The sequence below is a fragment of the Lytechinus pictus genome, chromosome 2 (genome assembly GCF_037042905.1).
Source record: "Lytechinus pictus isolate F3 Inbred chromosome 2, Lp3.0, whole genome shotgun sequence".
Lineage (NCBI taxonomy): Eukaryota > Metazoa > Echinodermata > Echinoidea > Temnopleuroida > Toxopneustidae > Lytechinus > Lytechinus pictus.
In genome coordinates, this window is record NC_087246.1 from 252698 (window position 1) to 272332 (window position 19635).

Here is a 19635-nt window from a genome sequence, read left to right on the forward strand (position 1 = left end):
CATCCAAGTTTGGTTGAAAAGTAACTTACGGTTGCGGAATTAGGTGTCATAAGAGTCTTGCATGTAAACTTTAACGTTGACATGAAAATGACCTTTGACCTTACCATGTGACCTCCGACTGCAGCATAACATGCAGGTCCCCCAAGTCCATTTACCAATCAAGTTTGCTTGAAAAGTGACTAACGGTTGCGGAGTAAGGTGTCATAAGAGAGTCTTGCATGTAAACTTGAACGTTGACCTGAAAATGACCTTTGATCCTACCATGTGACCTCCAACTGCAGCATTACATGCAGGTCCCCCAAGTCCATCTACCATTCAAACTTGGTTGAAATGTGACTTACGGTTGCGGAGTTAGGTGTCATAAGAAAGTCTTGCATGTAAACTTTGGATGGTAGATGGACTTGGGGGATCTGCATGTTATGCTGCGGTCGGAGGTCACATGGTAAGGCCAAAGGTCATTTTCAGGTCAACGTTAAAGTTTACATGCAAGACTCTTAACCCTAAAAAGACTGGGGGGGCTGATTCAGCAACCCCCCCTCGACATTTTTCGCGATAAATCTGTAACGCGAAAAGCTGGCGCCGCGCCATTCCATGACTTTTTTCATTCAAGTCTTGCGCAACTTTTGAGACCAAATTTGCGACGCCGAAATTACGCAACATTTTGTGAGTGCATGGTGACCCGAAATTGCTCAAAAACGTGAATTTGTGTACAAATCCAATACAAATTGTGTTTTTAGCCAAAATTCATAAATGCATCATTATTTTCAATTTTGTTTATGGTCAAAATAAAGTAGCGGACGATTTCCATTGAAAAAACAATAAAAAACAATAAGTAGAAAAACAGAGAAATACATAAGAAATTTTAAAAACAATAAAATACATAAGAAAAGAATTGTGATATTGAATTTTTTTTAAAGTACATTTGATCAGAATCCTTCAAAGAGTCTGTAAATTAAAAATTAGCAGTTTATAGGCCTTATTTAGTTAATTAGAGCAAATCTTTGATTTTACGCATAAATTAGCATAATTAATGAATTATGCGATTTTTCGGAAAATTTGATCCTACATCCTTGGAGATCATGCCATGGGTATTGCCCGTGCCAATTTTCGTCGCGATCGCGCGGTTGACGGCCGAGATCATAGGGGGGGGGGCTGAATCAGGCCCCCCCCCCCCTCCCGTCTTCTTAGACAGCAAAATAGCCCAGTCTATTTAGGGTTAAGAGAGTTTTGCATGTAAACTTTAACATTGACCTGAAAATGACCTTTGACCTTACCATGTAACCTCCATTTGGATCCGTAAGTCTCCCCTTCACCTCTGGTGGGCGAGACAATAAGACAATAATTATTAGAAGAAAATACAGCATTTCCCAAATAATTAGCTTACAACATCATTAATGCAGTGATGTATGAAGGGAAATGATCATTAAAGGAGTGGTCATTGACCTATGCTACTTTCACTCTAAACTTGCCAAATATAATTTGTGCAAAATTCAAGAAATTGAAGAAAATGAATCATTAAAGGACAAGTCCACCCCAACAAAAAGGTTGATTTGAAAAAAAGGAGAAAAATCAAACAAGCAAAACACTGAAAATTTTATCAAAATCGGATGTAAAATAAGAAAGTTATGACATTTTAAAATTTCGCTTAATTTCACAAAACAGTTATATGCACATCCTGGTCGGTATGCAAATTGGCAGACTGATGACGTCATCCACTCACTATTTTTTTTGTATTTTATTATATGAAATATGAAATATTCTAATTTTCTCCTCCTTGTCAAGTGAAACAGTGATCAATTTCTCCCTGAACATGTGGAATTAGCATTGTTTAACCCTAAATAGACTGGGCTATTTCGATGCCTAAGAAGACTGGGGGGGCTGATTCAGCCCCCCCCTATGATCTCGGCCGTCGATCGCGCGATCGCGACGAAAATTGGCACACGTGTTACCCATGGCATTATCTACAAAACTATCATATCAAATTCTGCAAAAAATCTCATGTCTCATTAATTATGCTAATTTATGCGTAAAATCATAAGTTTGCTCTAATTAATAAAATAATGCCCCTGAAATGCTCATTTTTGTTTCACATACTCTAGATAGGCATCTGATCAAATTTATTTTTAAAAAATTTCAACATCACATTTATTTTCTTATGTATTCTATTGTTTTCTAAATTTCTTATGTATTTCTTTGTTTTTCGACTTTTTGTTTTTTCAATGGAAATTGTCGGGGACTTTACTTCGACCATAAAATAGATAAAATTAATTGATTTTAAGCAGTAAAAGGAAAAATAATGATACATTTATGAATTTTGGTTAAAAACACTATTTGCATTGGATTTATACACAAATTCACGTTTTTGAGTAATTTTGGGTCTGCATGCACTTACGAAATGTTGCGTGATTTCGGAACCGCGTACCCGGGGGTCACAATTTTGGTCTCAAAAGTTGCGAGAGACTTGAAGGTAAAAAGTCAGCGAGCGACGCGGTCAAAAAATTTTGCGTGGCGGATTTATCGCGAAAAATGTCGAGGGGGGGGCTGAATCAGCCCCCCCCAGTCTTTTTAGGGTTAATACTATATGATTCAGTCAAGTCGGTCCCTATGGTCAAATCTGTAAAAAATGAAATATTGTTTAATTCAAACAATAAAAAACAAAAGAAATAGTGAGTGATGGACATCATCGACTGAGTCATTTGCATGTCACAGAGTTGTGCATATCACTGTTTTGTGAAAAATAAGCGAAACTTTAAAATGCCATAACTTTCTTATTTTACATCCAATTTTGATGAAATTTTCAGCACTATGCTAGTTTGATTTTTCTCTATTTATTCAAGTCAGCTTTTTCCTGGGGTGGACTTGACCTTTAAATTCGCGGCCTATTGGCAATTCGCGAAATCCGCGAAAATAACAGCTCATACAGTACATGAAATGTATATACAGAGAAGGCTTAATTACAATACAATTTTGCTCTTTATCAAGCCTGTTGACAGAATTTTCAATTACAGGGTTCAATCTCTTCTCTTTTCTCTTCTACTTTCCCTCCAATTTATTTTGCTTTTGATAATTTCAGGAGTTCAATAGAACACACCTCCCTTGGCTAAAGGCTTGTATATGCACAAATGATTCCATCAAACATATCGATGCTGCAGGCCTACTGCATTTCTTGACCTACATATGTTTTAGTTACTAATACTATTTCATTTTCAGATTGTGGTGGTTTTTTTTTGGGTTTTTTTAAAGATGCATAATAGATTACCAAAGTGAACTGAGATATGCATTGGAGTCTTTAGAGATAAATTCATGTAAGTTGAATTAATTAATGCGTCATTAACATTATCTTCAAGTTTGATATTTCAGAATGGAAATGAGGGGGACTTGAAAGAAGTGGGTAGGTTAACCCATAGAGCAGCCATAGAGGAATTTTTTTTTTTTTAATACTAGCAATCATAATATGGAACATGATTAAATCAAGGTGGTAGTCTCCCCTATTATGTTATGCTAGTTTGATTTTTCTCTATTTATTCAAATCAACATTTTTGGGGGGTGGACTTGACCTTTAACAAGTGGAGCGCCTCTGGCAGTCTCGCCTACATTACACGATTCAGTATAGCAGCAGTGCTGACTTTGAAAACGAATAAAGAATAATTATTCACAAAAACACCATTCATATGATGATAAAATACTATGTTCATTGACCCTCAATGACATTTGACCTTGATCGTGTGACTGAAGACTTGTGCAAGACACTTAGTGATACCCGATTACCCTTATGTCACAATTCATGAACTAGATCTATAACCTTTCAAAGTTATAATGGCAATTCAACAAATACCCCCAACACAGACAAATTTATTGACCTTGGTCATGTGACCTAAAACTCACAAAGGATATTCAATGATGCTTGATTACTCTTATGTTTAAGTTTCATGAACCGGATCCAAAAATGTTCAAAGGTATGATGGAAATCAACATATACCCACAACATGGCAGAAGTTCATTGACCCTAAATAACTTTGACCTTGGCATGTGACCTGAAACTCAGGCAGGATATTCAGTAATACTTGATTACCCTTACAGTGTATGTCCAAGTTTTATGAACTAGGTCCATATACTTTCAGAGTTATGACATTTAAAAACTTAACCTTGGTTAAAATTTTGTTTTGACCCCCCCCCCACCCACATGTAAGTTCATTGACCCTAGATAACATTTGACCTTGTTCATGTGACCTGAAACCCACAAAGGATGTTCAGTGATACTTGATTGTACTCTAATGTCTAAGTTTCATTAACCAGATAAAAAAAAATCAAAGTTACATGTATGATGGAAATCAACAAATACCCCTAACATGGCAAAGAGTTAATTGACCCTATAACCTTTGACCTTGGCATGTGACCTGAAATTCAGGCAAGATGTTCAGTAATACTTGATTACCTTATGTCCAATTTTTTTTAACTAGGTCCATATACATTTTAAGTTATGATGACATATCAAAAAGATTTTGATGTTGATTCTCCCAACATGGACTAAGTTCATTGACCCTAAATGACCTTTGACCTTGGTCACGTGACCTCAAACTCTGACAAAATTTTCAGTAACACTTGATTATGTCTAAGTTTCATGACTTAGGCCCATATACTTTCTAAGTTATGATGACATTTCAAAGAGTTAACCTTTAGTTAAGATTTGATGTTGACAACAAGACTTTGTTTCTGAATCTTTATGAACATCAATTTCATTGGTTTAATTGCAAGATAATCTCTTGAGAGATAGGATTCCAAATTCTAAAAATGTTCTTATACTTCAAAAAGGAGGTATATATGCCATTTCAAGGGGAGACTATCTAGTTTGATGCAGCATTAGTTCAGGTATGTTCTCTCATTTCCTGATATTAATAGTTTATACCCCAGCAATATCATCCATTTTTTTTATAAATCAGTGACTTACAGATGTAGCTATTGAGAGACCCTCCTCTTCATCTAAAGGCAAACGATCCTCAACCAAACTCTGTGTAAAGATAGCTCCATCCTCATCACCAAGGAGATCGGTGTATCTGCTCAAATCACTATAGCAACAAAACTTAGCACCAAAGATAGAGTGGTAGTGTCTGATGTGATCTTGAGCTGAACCTGAAAAACAAAGAATTGAAAAAGTGCACGGCCTTGAACCATCCCACTGATCTTGAATGGCCTGGAACTATTTCTCTATTTCTCTATTTGCTTTCTTGTTAGCAGGAAATCTATAAAAATCCTTAATCAATTTTTATCAAAATATTCCCAGGTAAGGGGACTACTGTCATGTGTATGAAACAAGTGCAAGGTCATCAGGTAATGATGACATAATCCAGGTGCCATTTTGTTAAATCACATCTTCATTATCAATGATCAAAAATCAATCATATGTACATCATATAAGCTCAGGTCAAGGGTCAACTGTCCCATGTCATTATAGGTCATGTAGAGGACATGATGCACGCATATGCGCGTCAAATTTTAAAATGCTTAAAATCACTTATTGACCAAATTAGAGTACGTTTAAGGCACTTTAAGCATTTCAAATGTGCACGCGAAACACTAACGCAACATAAAATTTAAATTTTCTTAAATTTGATAACATAATTCTGAGCACTTTGATACAGATCTTCATCAGCTCTGTATGACCACTAATACTGGAATGAGCATTCACCAAAGTGTGCAGCAGGCACATGCACAGGTGCTCCCACTATAATAGACCATATATATGGGCAAAAAATATGCCTATTGAAATCTCACTGTCTCTTAAGAATGAGCAAGGATCCTCATTTTTTTCTTCATATTTGGTTAGAGTATGAATCAAAGATATGGTTTCATTTGATCATAAATCATATGACGTCATCAAAATGGTGGAAGTCAAATTTCCCTTTTTTCGTGTTATGACGTCACCATGATTTCACAAATTTTACTCTTAAATGTTGGTATATTTTTGAACAATTTTCCATCTGTAGTAGCTGCGCCAATACTCTGTCCAAGTGTTACCTTTAATACTTATTTTGAGAAAGAGATCATCCAAAAACATTGCAATTTATAAAGGCATATCCTTTTGCTCATTTTGCGTTCAATCTCTAAGACTATGAGAGTAAAATTTTTCTCAAAACTGGATTCGACATTTTTGAGCAAATATCTCCACTAATTCTCGTCTGTTTTCGCGTAGCTTTGGGTATATTGTAGCTGATACTCTAAGCTTTCAGGACCGTCACCTACTTTCTTTTATCAGATGACGGGATCATGCCCGTATTTGCAAAAATAGATTTTGGCATTTGTTTTCTTGCTTATGTGTTATCTCTGGGGAAAATTGTGGCAGAATAGATAACCAGGCATGATATTCCCCTCTGAAAAAAAAATCTAAAATAAATAGCCAAGGGTCGCTAAGTCACCGCCAAAGTCAGAGGCGCCCCGTTCGGAGTTACAAGCTCTTGCTTAGTAAAAAAATCAAAAGTGATTTTTAAAGGTGAGTCTGCAGGATAGTTTTATCATTTGACTTTAAGAAGAAATAAAAACAGCATGAGAGTGTTCTCGGGCAAAGGATTTTACTATAAAAAAATAAAAATAAACAAGTGGAACGCCTCTGGCAGTTTCACCTGCATTACGCGATTTGATATAGCAGCAGTGCTGACTTTGAAAACAGCTTTGAAGTAATTATTCTCAAAAGAAAACACTCATATGATAATAAAATACTATGTCCATTGACCCAACATGACCTTTGACCATGATCATGTGACCTAAGACATGTGCAAAACAATAATTCATACTTGATTACCCTTATGTCTATGTTTCATGAACTACATGTGTAGATCCATAGACTTTCTAAGTTATGCCAATTCAACGAATACCCCCAACACACCCAAAGTTCAATGACCTGAAATGACCTTTGATTTTGGTCATGTGACCAGAAACAAGCACAAGATATTCAGGGATACATGGTTACTCTTATGTCCCAAGTTTCATAAACTAGATCTATAAACTTTATAGTTATGACAATTCCACATATACCCCCAACATTATCAAAGTTTGTTAACCCTAAATGACCTTTGACCTAGGTCATGTGACCTGAAACTCGCACAGGATGTTCAGGGATACTTAATTGCTCTTATGTCTAAGTTTCATGAACTAGACCATAAAATGTCAAAGTTATGATCACAAATTCCCCCAACATTGTCAAAGTTTGTTGACCCTAAGTGACCTTTGACCTTGGTCAAGTGACCTGAAACTCAGGCAGGATCTTCAGTGATACACTGTCCAATTTTCATGAACTAGGTCCATATACTTTGGAAGTTAATTTAAACTTAACCTTGGTTAAGATTTCGATATTGATTCCCCCAACATGGTCTATAAAGTTCATTGACCCTAAATGACCTTTTACCTTGGTCATGTAACCTGAAACTCGGACAGGATGTTCAGTAATACTTCAGGATGTTCGGTAATACTTGATTAACCTTATGTCTAAGTTTCATGAACTAGGTCCATCTCTCTAAGTTATGACATGTAAAAAAACTTAACCTTGGTTAAGATTTCAATGTTGATGACACCGTTGTCTTCGTCGCCGTCGCCAAAGCCGTCAGAAAAGCGGCGCCTAGTCTCGCTCTGCTTTGCAGGCGAGACAAAAATTGAAGAAAAAAACCTGAAAAAAAAATTATTAAAAAAAATCGAAATTCTGATTTTAATTGGGAGAATATCATGCCTGGATAATGCACTTCACTTGCTTTCTGAAGTTCTGCAGTTCGAGTCCAAGGGTGATTTTTTTTTTTCCTTTTTAGGTATAAAAGTAAAAATATTGCGACTTAAAACAGATTACAATCAATTTTTTTCATATCACTACTATCATTTATATGAAATAAGACCCTTCCACACATCTATTTTATTTCTCTTCTTTCACAAGTACCGGTAGTCTATACACAAAGAAAGTCCAGTTTTAAATATGATGGTCATATTAATATGCATGAACCTGATTGGGATCCTGATAATGAAAATCAAGGGATTAAAGTGAATACATCACAGCACTTGCTATTCATGAAGATTGTGGAAATCTTACCTATTCTTTCTCTTGCTTCATCACTGGCACCTCTATTAGTAAGCAGTTGGATCAATTCCAGTCTTGCAAGGTATGGTCCTCGTAGTAACCTACCAACTCCTGCATCTCCTGAATTCTTTGATTTTGCTTCCTCATTATTAATCTGTTCTTGGATGAAACTGACCATCATCTCCACTGTATGGTCAACTTGACCAAGCTTGAACTTCTCTCTGAAACATAAATATTTTTCACACATATGTGGTGCTATACAAATGCAGTTCATCATCTTATAGAGTACCAAGGAGTGACGTCATCAGTTGTCCCTTTTTGCATGTAAGCGTTTGCCATTTAACACACAATGGTCCTCTTAAATGAAAGTTAAAGCCTGTCTAAAGCTTCTGTATTAGGATCAATAATGTGAACTATACTTGAGTTTCATCAAACATTACAATACTACCCAGCCTAGTAGTTATTGAATGCATTTTTTTACTTATTCAAAAGTTAAATATGGCATAAATTCCAACCATTAGGAATTAAAGTTAAAACTAGTGCACTCTCTGTAATACAAAACCTGTATGTAGCTAAAATGCAAAATTTGATTATTTGTATCACTACTATTTCTGATTATAAGCAATTGGCTTAATGATATTTATAACTGAAAAAGTATCTCTGACAAATTCCATCAAAATTAAAACAATAAAATAAAAAAATTATAAGACAATGAAATACAATTAACTATTAAATTTTGGAATATTAAATCATTATCATGGGTGAAATGTGTGCCAATTTTCACTGTGATTGATCTGAGGGGGCCAAATTTTTTAGGGTTTTGTTCCCCTCATCAGATTTATCAAATTTATGGGTTTTTCAACCACCAGTTACCCCCCAAAAAAATGTTCCACCGACATAAAAATCATACTATAAAAAGACAAATGTATGTATCCAGACCACTGCTCATATCCAGAAGGGACCAGATAGGCCTCCTCCCCCCCCCCTTTTCTTTTATCGTTTTTCTTTTTCTTTTCTTTTTCTTTTTTCATAAACAGGAAACTAGCAGATCAATGATGTGGAGCTCATCCAGCATCCGGCAACGAAATTTAACACAATTTTAATTTCAGCCCAGTTGACACTGTAGTGAATAACATTGGTCACATAAATTGAGGATATAGATTTGAAATTGATGAAGAAATGACATAGAAGCATTTTTTGTGATCTATGAATAAATTTCATATAAATTAAGCATAAATAATTTTCTAGTCAAAATTTCTAAACTCTGTGTAGAACCTCGGTGAACCTCATGTAGCTCTCAGATGGAACAAAAATAATCAAAATCAATCAACAAATAAATAAGTATTTTTTGTGAGTTTTGAAAATATATGAATAAATTAGCATATTCAATGAGTTTCAAAATTCTGTGTTGAAATTTTGTATCGCCACCTTAGAGCTATCATATAAAGCAAACAAAATTGAAATTGATCAATAAATGAAGAAAAAACGTTTTAATAAAGAAGCATTTTATGTAAATTTTTAAAAATATGCATAAATTAATTTCACATAAATTAGCATAAAAATTGTTCTAGTCAAAATTTCAAAATTCTGTGTAGAAGTTTGGTGAACCTCATAAAGCTCTACCAGATGCGAGCAAAAAATTCAAAATCGGTCAAAAAATAAAGAAGCATTTTTTGTGAATTTCGAAAAATGCGCATAAATTAGCATATTTATAGAGTTTCAAAATTCTGTGAAGAAATTTTGAATCCCCCACCTAGTGCTATCATATAAAGCAAACAGAATTGAAATCGGACTTGAAATGGCAAAGAAGAAGCATTTTGAAATTGTGGACGGACGACAGACGCCAGACGACGGACGACAGACGACGGACGCCACGCCACAGCATAAGCTCGTCTGGCCCTTCGGGCCGAATGAGCTAAAAACTGTCCATGGATTTTAGCCTCGGGGGGGGGGGTTAACTTCTTCTTTTGAAGAAGTGGCCCCTCTGGTTAATCTTGGATGCATCGTTGGTACAGTTTACTCAGGATAACTTACTTTTCATCTTCAGGAGGTGACCAAGATGAATCTATGAGCTTGAAGGATGAAGTGAAGTACTGTTCATAGAAAAACCAATTATCTGGCCTATAGCATAAAAAAAAAAGAATAACTGTGCACCAATATCATGTCATTCAAAAAACACTTAAGAATCACTGAAACATCAAGATAATTAATATTCACAAATTAATTAATAAATCTGACAAGAAAAACAAATGTGATATTTCTAGGGCTATTATCAATTACATCTTTATCGCTGGTCTTGCCGAAAATTGCTTATTTTTTGCTTAGCGATATAAACGTTTCTTTCGTTGTCAATAATACCCGCTATTATATGTAGGGACACAGTGATTTTCCCTGATTTCACGGAAATGGCCTTTTGAAAGTGGCTTTTCAAACGTTAAACATATTTTTCCTCAACAAACTGCACAGAACAGCATCAGAAACTACTCCAAAATCTCAACATATATTTGCTCATTTTAGAAATGAAAAAATTGATCCACTCACCAAAAATTAGCATTCAACTAGTTCTATAAAGTGAGTTAAAAGCAAAAACATATACAAAGAAAACACATTTAGGGCAAATTTCATATGCTTATTTGCATAATTAACTAATAAAAAATGATAAACAATTTTTTTGAAAATTGTACTATACAGTAGATTACATCCAGCTCTATGCGCGAGCAAATTTTCGTGGCGATCACGCAATCAGCCGAGATCTGAGGGGGGTCAAATTGACCCCCCCCCCCCATATATCCTGATCTGAAATAGCCCAATTAAAATAGGGTTAATATTCTCAAAATAAAATTTTTCAAACATACTCTTCTCATTTATCCATATAAGGCCATATAAATACTCAACTTACTGTCTAAGTAATAATGATCGATAGGCACTATTAGTCTCAGCCCATTTCTCCATCTTCCAAAAGAGTTCTGCTTTGCGGATGTCTACTCCATCAATTTCACTGCTCATAAGTTCTAAAAGACAAATATTCTAATGGTAAAATCATCCTCACAATAAACAGGGATAATTAAGACCTTGTACGTTTTAGTTGGTGACTCTCTCTTTTAGGATTTACATTAAATTTCTGTTCACAAAATGGCAGTATCCACATTTTTTATGTATTTCAATTGGTTATTGAAATTTCTTATGTATTCCTTTGTTGTTATTTATTGAAATCGTCCAGAGCATATTTCAATGATAAATACACGAAATCAATTGTTTACTTTTGGTAAAATAAATTTATTAGTTTTGTCTAGATACAGGATTTGCATTGGATTTGTACTTGCAATCTTGTTCTGGAGCAGTTTTGAGCTTTATAAGGTTATACAGCGCGTCCCAATAAAATGTCCCTCTGATATGCAGCTAAATTACTTCCAAAACAAAAATTATTCTCAATGAAATGTATGGAACTAAAAAGCTCATCTCTGGTTCTAACTTCTATAAAAAATTTCATTGGTTTGCTTCAGTGGTTTTGAATAGTCTATTATGTAACAGTGGTGCTTTTCAGCCCATTCTAAGTTTGCATGCATGCAGCACTGCCGTGTGTTCTGTACTTTGTAGCAAATCAACCCCCTTTGACCATTCTGACCAAGGAATTCCCTGATCTGACCAAGGAAATCTCCATGATCTAACCAGGCTCATCAAATCACAACCTTGGGCAAAGGGCAAAAAGGGCAAAAACAGTATTTGATAATTCATTTCATGTTTGATAATGGGAGATGCACAATGATTGAGACAACAGGTCATGTCTGTTTCATGCCTAATTCAAACATTTTTTAGTTAATAAGCTACTGAGGTCAAGTTAATTCTACTAACTTTTTAAAAGAAAATAAAGTCAAATTCTTCTCTGGTAAAGTTCCTTTCCACAAAGGGTGATTAACTTGTGGACCCCACTTTATTTTTCAGCTTATTTTACTCATCCATCATTCACATTTTCTTTCAAGTTGCTGCACTGATTTCCCTTATCAATCATCAAACAAACTTCATTTCTGAAGTTTCTTGTCCTTCTGAACATGCCCAAGTTTATGATTTGAGGAGCCTGGATATAATAAGAGAAATGTCCTTACTCAGATCCTGGATGTAAAAATGGGGGTTTACAGGCCATAGACAATGCAGAAATGCATCAATGCTGCAAACTTGGAATGGGCTAAAATGCACCACTGTTACTAAGCCTGAGTCGAATCGATTTCAAAATCAATGTTCGATCAATGTCATCGAGCGCCGGTGCAGATTTTGCAAAATCGGTGCATCAAAAAAAATAAAAATATGTCGGCCGGCCGATTCGTTTTCACACAATCAATCATCAAAAATCAAAATAGCAGTAATGTCCAACTTGACTACTACTTACTTGATTTATATTGCCCCAAATATGAAACCGATTGTGTAATTATGATGTCTATTCACCATTAATTTGAAGTTTATTTCGATCATAGTTCTTACTCGTCTGCTCGTGCCGAGATAATTTATGCACGATGAATTCATGAATAGAATTAAGTCGCCATCGATCGTGCATGTGCAGTACTGTGCTTTAATCAAACCAGAAAATGGCCGGAAAATTGGCGCGATCAACGAAGAATAAATCTTGCTTTCATGAACAATATTAATATCATGACCATAGAATACGATTTTTCGTAATAATTAACAATAATTCGCATATGATAATCATTAATATGAATTTAGAGCTTGATGTGAAACGTTTGTATTTCGTATCAATTTTCAATGACGGACATCACATGACGATCGACTTGAGTGAGTGCACTTGTCTAAAAAAATAATTATCACGTCAGGATTGATTCTCGAACATTGTCAACATGCAGAAACTCTTTTCAAGATCGTTATATCACCATAAAATAACATTTTACATGACAAAACAGAGAAAATTGCGTTTGATATTTTTTCCCATCAATTTGAAGCTGGTTTGTGCCCAACTTTGGGCTCTAATTTCATTAATGGAAAATATGTCATACATCATCGAACGCACATGCGCATTGTGCTTCTTTGATCGGAGACGTCGTCCAGAGATGGAATAAAAATAAAGATAATGCCAGTATAATACTATTAATTCTTCCATATGAACATAACATACATTGCTGACATCGTCATTATTTTTACTATGGCTATAAAATCTTATTAAATCGTAATTATTTAACATCCAATAATAATTTATATGAATTTAGAGCTCGATCCGAGACATTCGTAGTTATTTCAATCGCATGCTCTTGTGTCTGACTTTAAAATAAAGAATGGATTATCAGGATTAGTTCTCGAACATCGTCATAACTCATATTCCACAATATTTCCTCACAATCGTTATATCAGCATTGAATACCAATTCAAATGACCATCCAGAGAAAATTACTTATTCCCATCAATTTATTTGGAGCTCATTTTGGATCCAACTACACAATCTCAGGCAAGTTACAGCGCTCTCCGCTGGTCGCACTTGTTTGCTGGCGCTGGCAAGCACGCCTGTCGTTTCGGGAGAATGAGTGTACGGGGCTGCGGACGGGGCTGGTGTGTGTACGAGTCTGGACTGCGAGTGCTAGTTGACCGAAAATTATTCGGATCGACTCTGCTTGATTCATGTCTTTAATATTGTTTCATTTTAAACTGATATGTTGTCATCTGCAAATATCATTGTTGGAGATATTTTGGGAAGAATTCTGCATTGGTCCCCGGCCTTTTTTGTGTTTTGTGATGATGGAAAATACAAACGAAATTTGCTCCGTCATCTGCTTGTGCAACGCTCACCCGGCCAGCGCATACCGTCAGTGCATGCAGTGCGTGCATAGCGCATCGACGAGACGGCCGGAGCAAAAAAAAAAATGACTCGATTTCCCCGCCTTCAAAATTCGATGCATCGATGTTCGATCCAATTAAAGCTGTCGAACACCGGTTTTCAAAATAATCGATATGACTCAGGCTTAACTGTTGCATAACAGTGTGTATTCAAAACCACTAGGCATGACCAATGAAATTTTCATAGAAGTTAGATCATGAAATGAGCTTTCTACTCATTAAAATTTATTTGAGAATACTACCACATTTCAGAATTAATTCAGCCCTATGTCAGAGGGACATTTTGGGGTGACATGCTGTAAATTGTAAAAAAAATAAAATAAAATAAATGACTATAAAAGAAGTTTAATGGTCATGTAACTTCCATGTTCAAATGAACAGGATCCACTGACAATTCTTTCAATAAAAGCACTCAATGTACCATGAAATAAATACTTACTTCCTAATGGTCCATCCAGTATCTCAATGGCCTTTTCATTTTTCCCAAGATAATCTAATACCATAAGATAGAGAATGACTTCAGCCTCAGCATCCAGTTTATTTTCCTTGACCATTCTCTCTATCATCTTCTCAGAAAGAGGAAAATACATAGATGATGCAAGCTTGGTGTCTACACTTGTAAGACCCTGTGAAAGAATAGGAGCAATAGTCACATACAACCGTGTTCACTTATGGTGAGAAGAATCTCAAAAAGATTATCTCATGTATAATTACAATAATTATTCTGTTTTCAGACAAAATTCATAACTAATTAAAATCAATTTAGTTCATTTTATTTACGATTGAAAAAAATGTCACAGGCAATTTCCATTAAAAAAAAAATAAATAAATAAAAGATCAATTGTGGTGTTCGTAATGGATAGCACAACAGTGAAAACGAGTTTTAACACCCAAATTCAAATTGTTATGCATTATTATTATATGTTTGGTGTCACCTGTACCTGGGAGACGAAAAGCAAACTGATCAACTATTAACGGCAGGTCTCTCCTCCCGATATAACTGATTGGGAGAATGCAGGTGGATCACTACACCAGGGTATCCCCTCTTTTATACAAATAGTGCAGTGGGATCTTAACGTGCAAAAGTGGTGACTCTCTTCTACACAGGGGATTCCATTCAACGTCTTATCCGAGGGACATAGTGTTTTCCACTGTAACATAGCCTGCATATATGGAACAGGGGAGAGTCGTTTACACACAACGCAGGCTTCATTCATCCGCCTAGGTGGACTCGCACCACAACCTTTGGTTCGGCAGGCAGACGCTTTATCGACTGAACCATAAGTAATCAATAATTTTGGAACAATCAAGTATGTTTTTACAAATATCATAAGTGACATGCATGTCCATTTCACCATGCCTAGTCTTTCCAGCCTGCAAATTACCCTATTCTTATTCATGGCATCAATCACTTAAACATCTAAACAACTTGTAACTTTATTTTATTTTTCTCCTAAGATTTAGTACTCACCTGCATTACAACACTCATAACACCCCAGAAATAGTATGGATTCTTTGGAAACACTTTGTACAAACCCATAGCAACCTAAAAAGCAACAATAATCAATGAAAATGAAATTGACATGAATCTCATAACATTTAGAAACACAAAGTAACATTCTAAGAAATTATCAATGGGGTGAAATGGGAAAATGCAAGACATGTCAAAATGTTGCGAGGTGGCAGAATAAGGCAAGGATAATGATGTAGTAAATCACTGTTAACAATCACAATACCATGAGGGTTATGAGAAAGAAAAAAAAAATTATATAAACAACTCCTCACAATGTCAGGCCTTAACTTCATACAATAATCAAATATGCTGACTCCCTATACTACAGATACATGGTTTGAAATTCTATGAATTTTATAGGTTTACAGGGTACTTTACATGTATATGGATATTTGAGGTGCAAAGGAAAACTGACTAACTAACTATTAATAAAAATATACCTATGTATAAAGGTAACCATAAAAAACCTAGTAATAAACCTTTTTTTTTAATGAATTGATGAATGAAGAGGTGATCAGAAGTGCTTTTTTTATAGATAGAGACAAATTACCTGTTGCTGCCTTTTGCAGTTTCCTACTCTGACTAGAGCCATAAAGAGATGTGTGTGAAACTCTTCATTTAGTGGTTGGTTCTTCAGAGCACTGTTGTAAATCTCTACTATCAGCTCAGCTTTAAAGATTAAAATTCAAAATTCGATTCAATAATGTACGCATGATCTTGGACAATTTCAGTTGTTAAACGCATGTTCACAATGAAAACAAATACTGTACAAGCTGTTATTTTCGCATACAGAATTTTTCGCGAATCGCGGGGGTCCCGACATTTTCGCGGGTTGTTAAATTCGCGATCGGAAGATGTACGAAACACTTCCACAGCATTTCAAAGAAGCAAAACTAATGCAAATCATGTGCAAATCTATGCTCCTCAAATTTCCTATGCTGATGTGCATTTTGTACATAAATATGTCCCTGTAAAACAGTTACAAAATGTGAAAAAAAGTGGCCTAAATTTCACTTTTTTGCACCTTTAGATCTAAAAATTCATCATGTCACAGTTTGATCTGTATGAGTAATCTTTTGAAGTTGTGTTTTGTTAGATTCACTTTTTAAAAAAATGGTTGCAGTGCAAAAATGTTCAATTTTGAGAACAGAATCTTACACCCCTAAAAGCTCTGGTCATGTGACTTATGAATATTAATGAGTGTGCAAATAGCTGCCAATACGTGTGTGTATATAGTGAATCAGATGACAATGAAATCAAATTATTTTATGGAAAATACATTTTATTATTACAGTGAGTGAATAAATATCAAACGAATTATGTGAGAAAATAGCTTAGGCTCTGATTTTGTTTGAGAAATAAAAAAAAAGGGAAATTCTAGCTAACTTTTTGAATCACTAACTGTACTTTCTAAAACTTGTTTTTTGTACATATACAGGTGCATGATTCATTTTTCTCACTGTAGAGAATGTTTTCAATAGCAAAGCTTTGCTGTTGGGGATATTGGCACTGACTAATAAATGTGTCAATATTTTCACATGTTGTTAAAGGACAAGTCCACCCCAACAAAAAGTTGATTTGAATAAAAAGAGAAAAATCCAACAAAAAAAAATTCATCAAAATCGGATGTAAAATAAGAAAGTTATGACATTTTAAAGTTTCGCTTAATTTCACAAAACAGTTATATGCACATCCTGGCTGGTATGCAAATGAGGAGACTATGACATCATCCACTCACTATTTCTTTTGTATTTTATTATATAACATATGAAATATTCTAATTTTCTCCCCATTGAAAGTGATACAACGATTAATTCCTCCCTGAACATGTGGAATTAGCATTGTTTAATACTATATGGTTCAGTCAAGTTGGTCCTTATTGTCAAATCTATAAAAAATGAAATAATGTATAATTCAAACAATAAAAAACAAAAGAAATAGTGAGTGATGGACATCATCGACTGACTCACCTAGTTGTGCATGTCACTGTTTTGTGAAAAATAAGCGAAACTTAAAAATGTCATAACTTTCTTATTTTACATCCAATTTTGATGAAATTTTCAGCACTATGCTAGTTTGATTTTTCTCTATTTATTCAAGTCAGCTTTTTCCTGGGGTGGACTTGACCTTTAAATTCGCGGCCAATTGGCAATTCGCGAAATCCGCGAAAATAACAGCTCATACAGTACATGAAATGTATATACAGAGAAGGCTTAATTACAATACAATTTTGCTCTTTATCAAGCCTGTTGACAGGATTTTCAATTACAGGGTTCAATCTCTTCTCTTTTCTCTTCTACTTTCCCTCCAATTTATTTTGCTTTTGATAATTTCAGGAGTTCAATAGAACACACCTCCCTTGGCTAAAGGCTTGTATATGCACAAATGATTCCATCAAACATATCGATGCTGCAGGCCTACTGCATTTCTTGACCTACATATGTTTTAGTTACTAATACTATTTCATTTTCAGATTGTGGTGGTTTTTTTTTGTTTTTTTTAAAGATGCAGAATAGATTACCAAAGTGAACTGAGATATGCATTGGAGTCTTTAGAGATAAATTCATGTAAGTTGAATTAATTAATGCGTCATTAACATTATCTTCAAGTTTGATATTTCAGAATGGAAATGAGGGGGACTTGAAAGAAGTGGGTAGGTTAACCCATAGAGCAGCCATAGAGGAATCTTTTTTTTTTAATACTAGCAATCATAATATGGAACATGATTAAATCAAGGTGGTAGTCTCGCCTATTTTCACAATAAATAAAATATGCAATATGATTTTTTTACCCCTAGGTGATGAAAGCAAATGAAATAAACCCTTACAAAAATGTTTCCTTTTTTTTCTTCCAAACCATACTCTGTAACATTGAAAGGGAGACAAATACTTACGTTTCTGCATCTCTCTAAAGCAGATAGACAAGGCTGATAATGTTGCTTCATCTGTTGGTTTAACCTGAATGACATCTTGTGTGATTGCAAGACTCTCTTTTCTACGTCCCATTCGAAGAAGAGCAAGAGCCTTTAATACCTGCATACATGCACAAAATAACAGATATCCTATCATAAGCATTTCTTAAAGGGGAATCCAACCAAAATAAAAACTTGCTTTTATAAGAAAAAGAAAAATCAGACAAGTTGATAGGTGAAAGTTTGAACAATATTGGACAAACACCAAGAAAGTTATGAATTTTTAAAAGTTGTAAATATTGGTAATCACTATACTCATGGAGACTTCAAATTGGCGGCATATGGGATGTCATAGTGATGTAAGGCAAGGACTACTCTTCTATGTACTCCAATACATATTATGGCTAAAATGTCATTTTCCCCAAAAGTTTTACTTCAAATCATATTTTTCTTTCATGAGGACATAAAACAATATACTACCTGGGTTATATTTAGATTACTACCCCAGGGGAATGGGTACTTAGGAGAAAACCACAAATCCCTGATAATAAAGTACATGGCCTATGGGAAAGTTGTCCTTGCCCCTTGTCATAATTTACTTACCCAGTTGCCAATTTGAAATGTACATACCTTTAGTGATCTCAATTTTAAAGCAGCTATAACTTTCTTATTGCTTGTCCGATTTCTTTCAAACTTTCACCAATCTGTTTTATTCATTTTTCTCCTTCCCAACAAAACATTTTATGGCCAAGGCTGGATTCCCCTTTAAGTACTGCATTCTTAAATCTTTTTTCACACTAGTATTTGACAAATTCTCATCAATCTACCCTACATGTATTCTAGCATAATAAAAATCATCCAATAACAGAAACCTAAAATATTTCAATTCATACTGATAAGAATATGTATGCCATAAAACATTTACAATGTTGAGGATATGAAATAAAACAGTGTTTTACAGGATACATTTTGTGACCTTGACATTTGACCTTTTGACCTCAAAATCAATAGGCTTCCTGGGATCCATGCTATTATCATACACACCAAATTATATGAGCCTAGATTAAGTTAAAGGAGAATGAAACTCTTGGAGCAAGTTATCTTTTGTGAAAGCAGAAAAATCAAAGAATAAGATCAACAAAAGTTTGAGTAAAATAGGACTAGCAATAGAAGAGTTGTGAGCATTTGAATGTCGAGATCACTAATGCTATGGAGATCCTCCCATTGGCAATGCGACCAAGATCTATGATGTCACAGATGAACAACTCTCCCCTTTTGGACACTGAAAATATACCCCAAAACATCTCTTTTTGCTCATTC

General features: G+C 34.9%; 1 protein-coding gene across 1 annotated transcript in view; it reads right to left on the minus strand.

Moving 5' to 3' along the window:
- Positions 1-19635, minus strand: part of LOC129253705 (N-alpha-acetyltransferase 25, NatB auxiliary subunit-like) — a 54923-nt gene that overhangs the window by 31563 nt on the left and 3725 nt on the right. Inside the window, exons 2-9 of the mRNA XM_064106597.1 lie at positions 18298-18436; positions 15955-16073; positions 15363-15437; positions 14331-14517; positions 10956-11067; positions 10091-10177; positions 8069-8277; positions 4949-5130 (exon numbers count right to left, since the gene is read on the minus strand). Coding sequence (XP_063962667.1) covers positions 4949-5130; positions 8069-8277; positions 10091-10177; positions 10956-11067; positions 14331-14517; positions 15363-15437; positions 15955-16073; positions 18298-18409 — 1083 coding nt within the window. The 5' untranslated portion in view covers positions 18410-18436. The remainder of the gene's footprint in view (positions 1-4948; positions 5131-8068; positions 8278-10090; positions 10178-10955; positions 11068-14330; positions 14518-15362; positions 15438-15954; positions 16074-18297; positions 18437-19635) is intronic.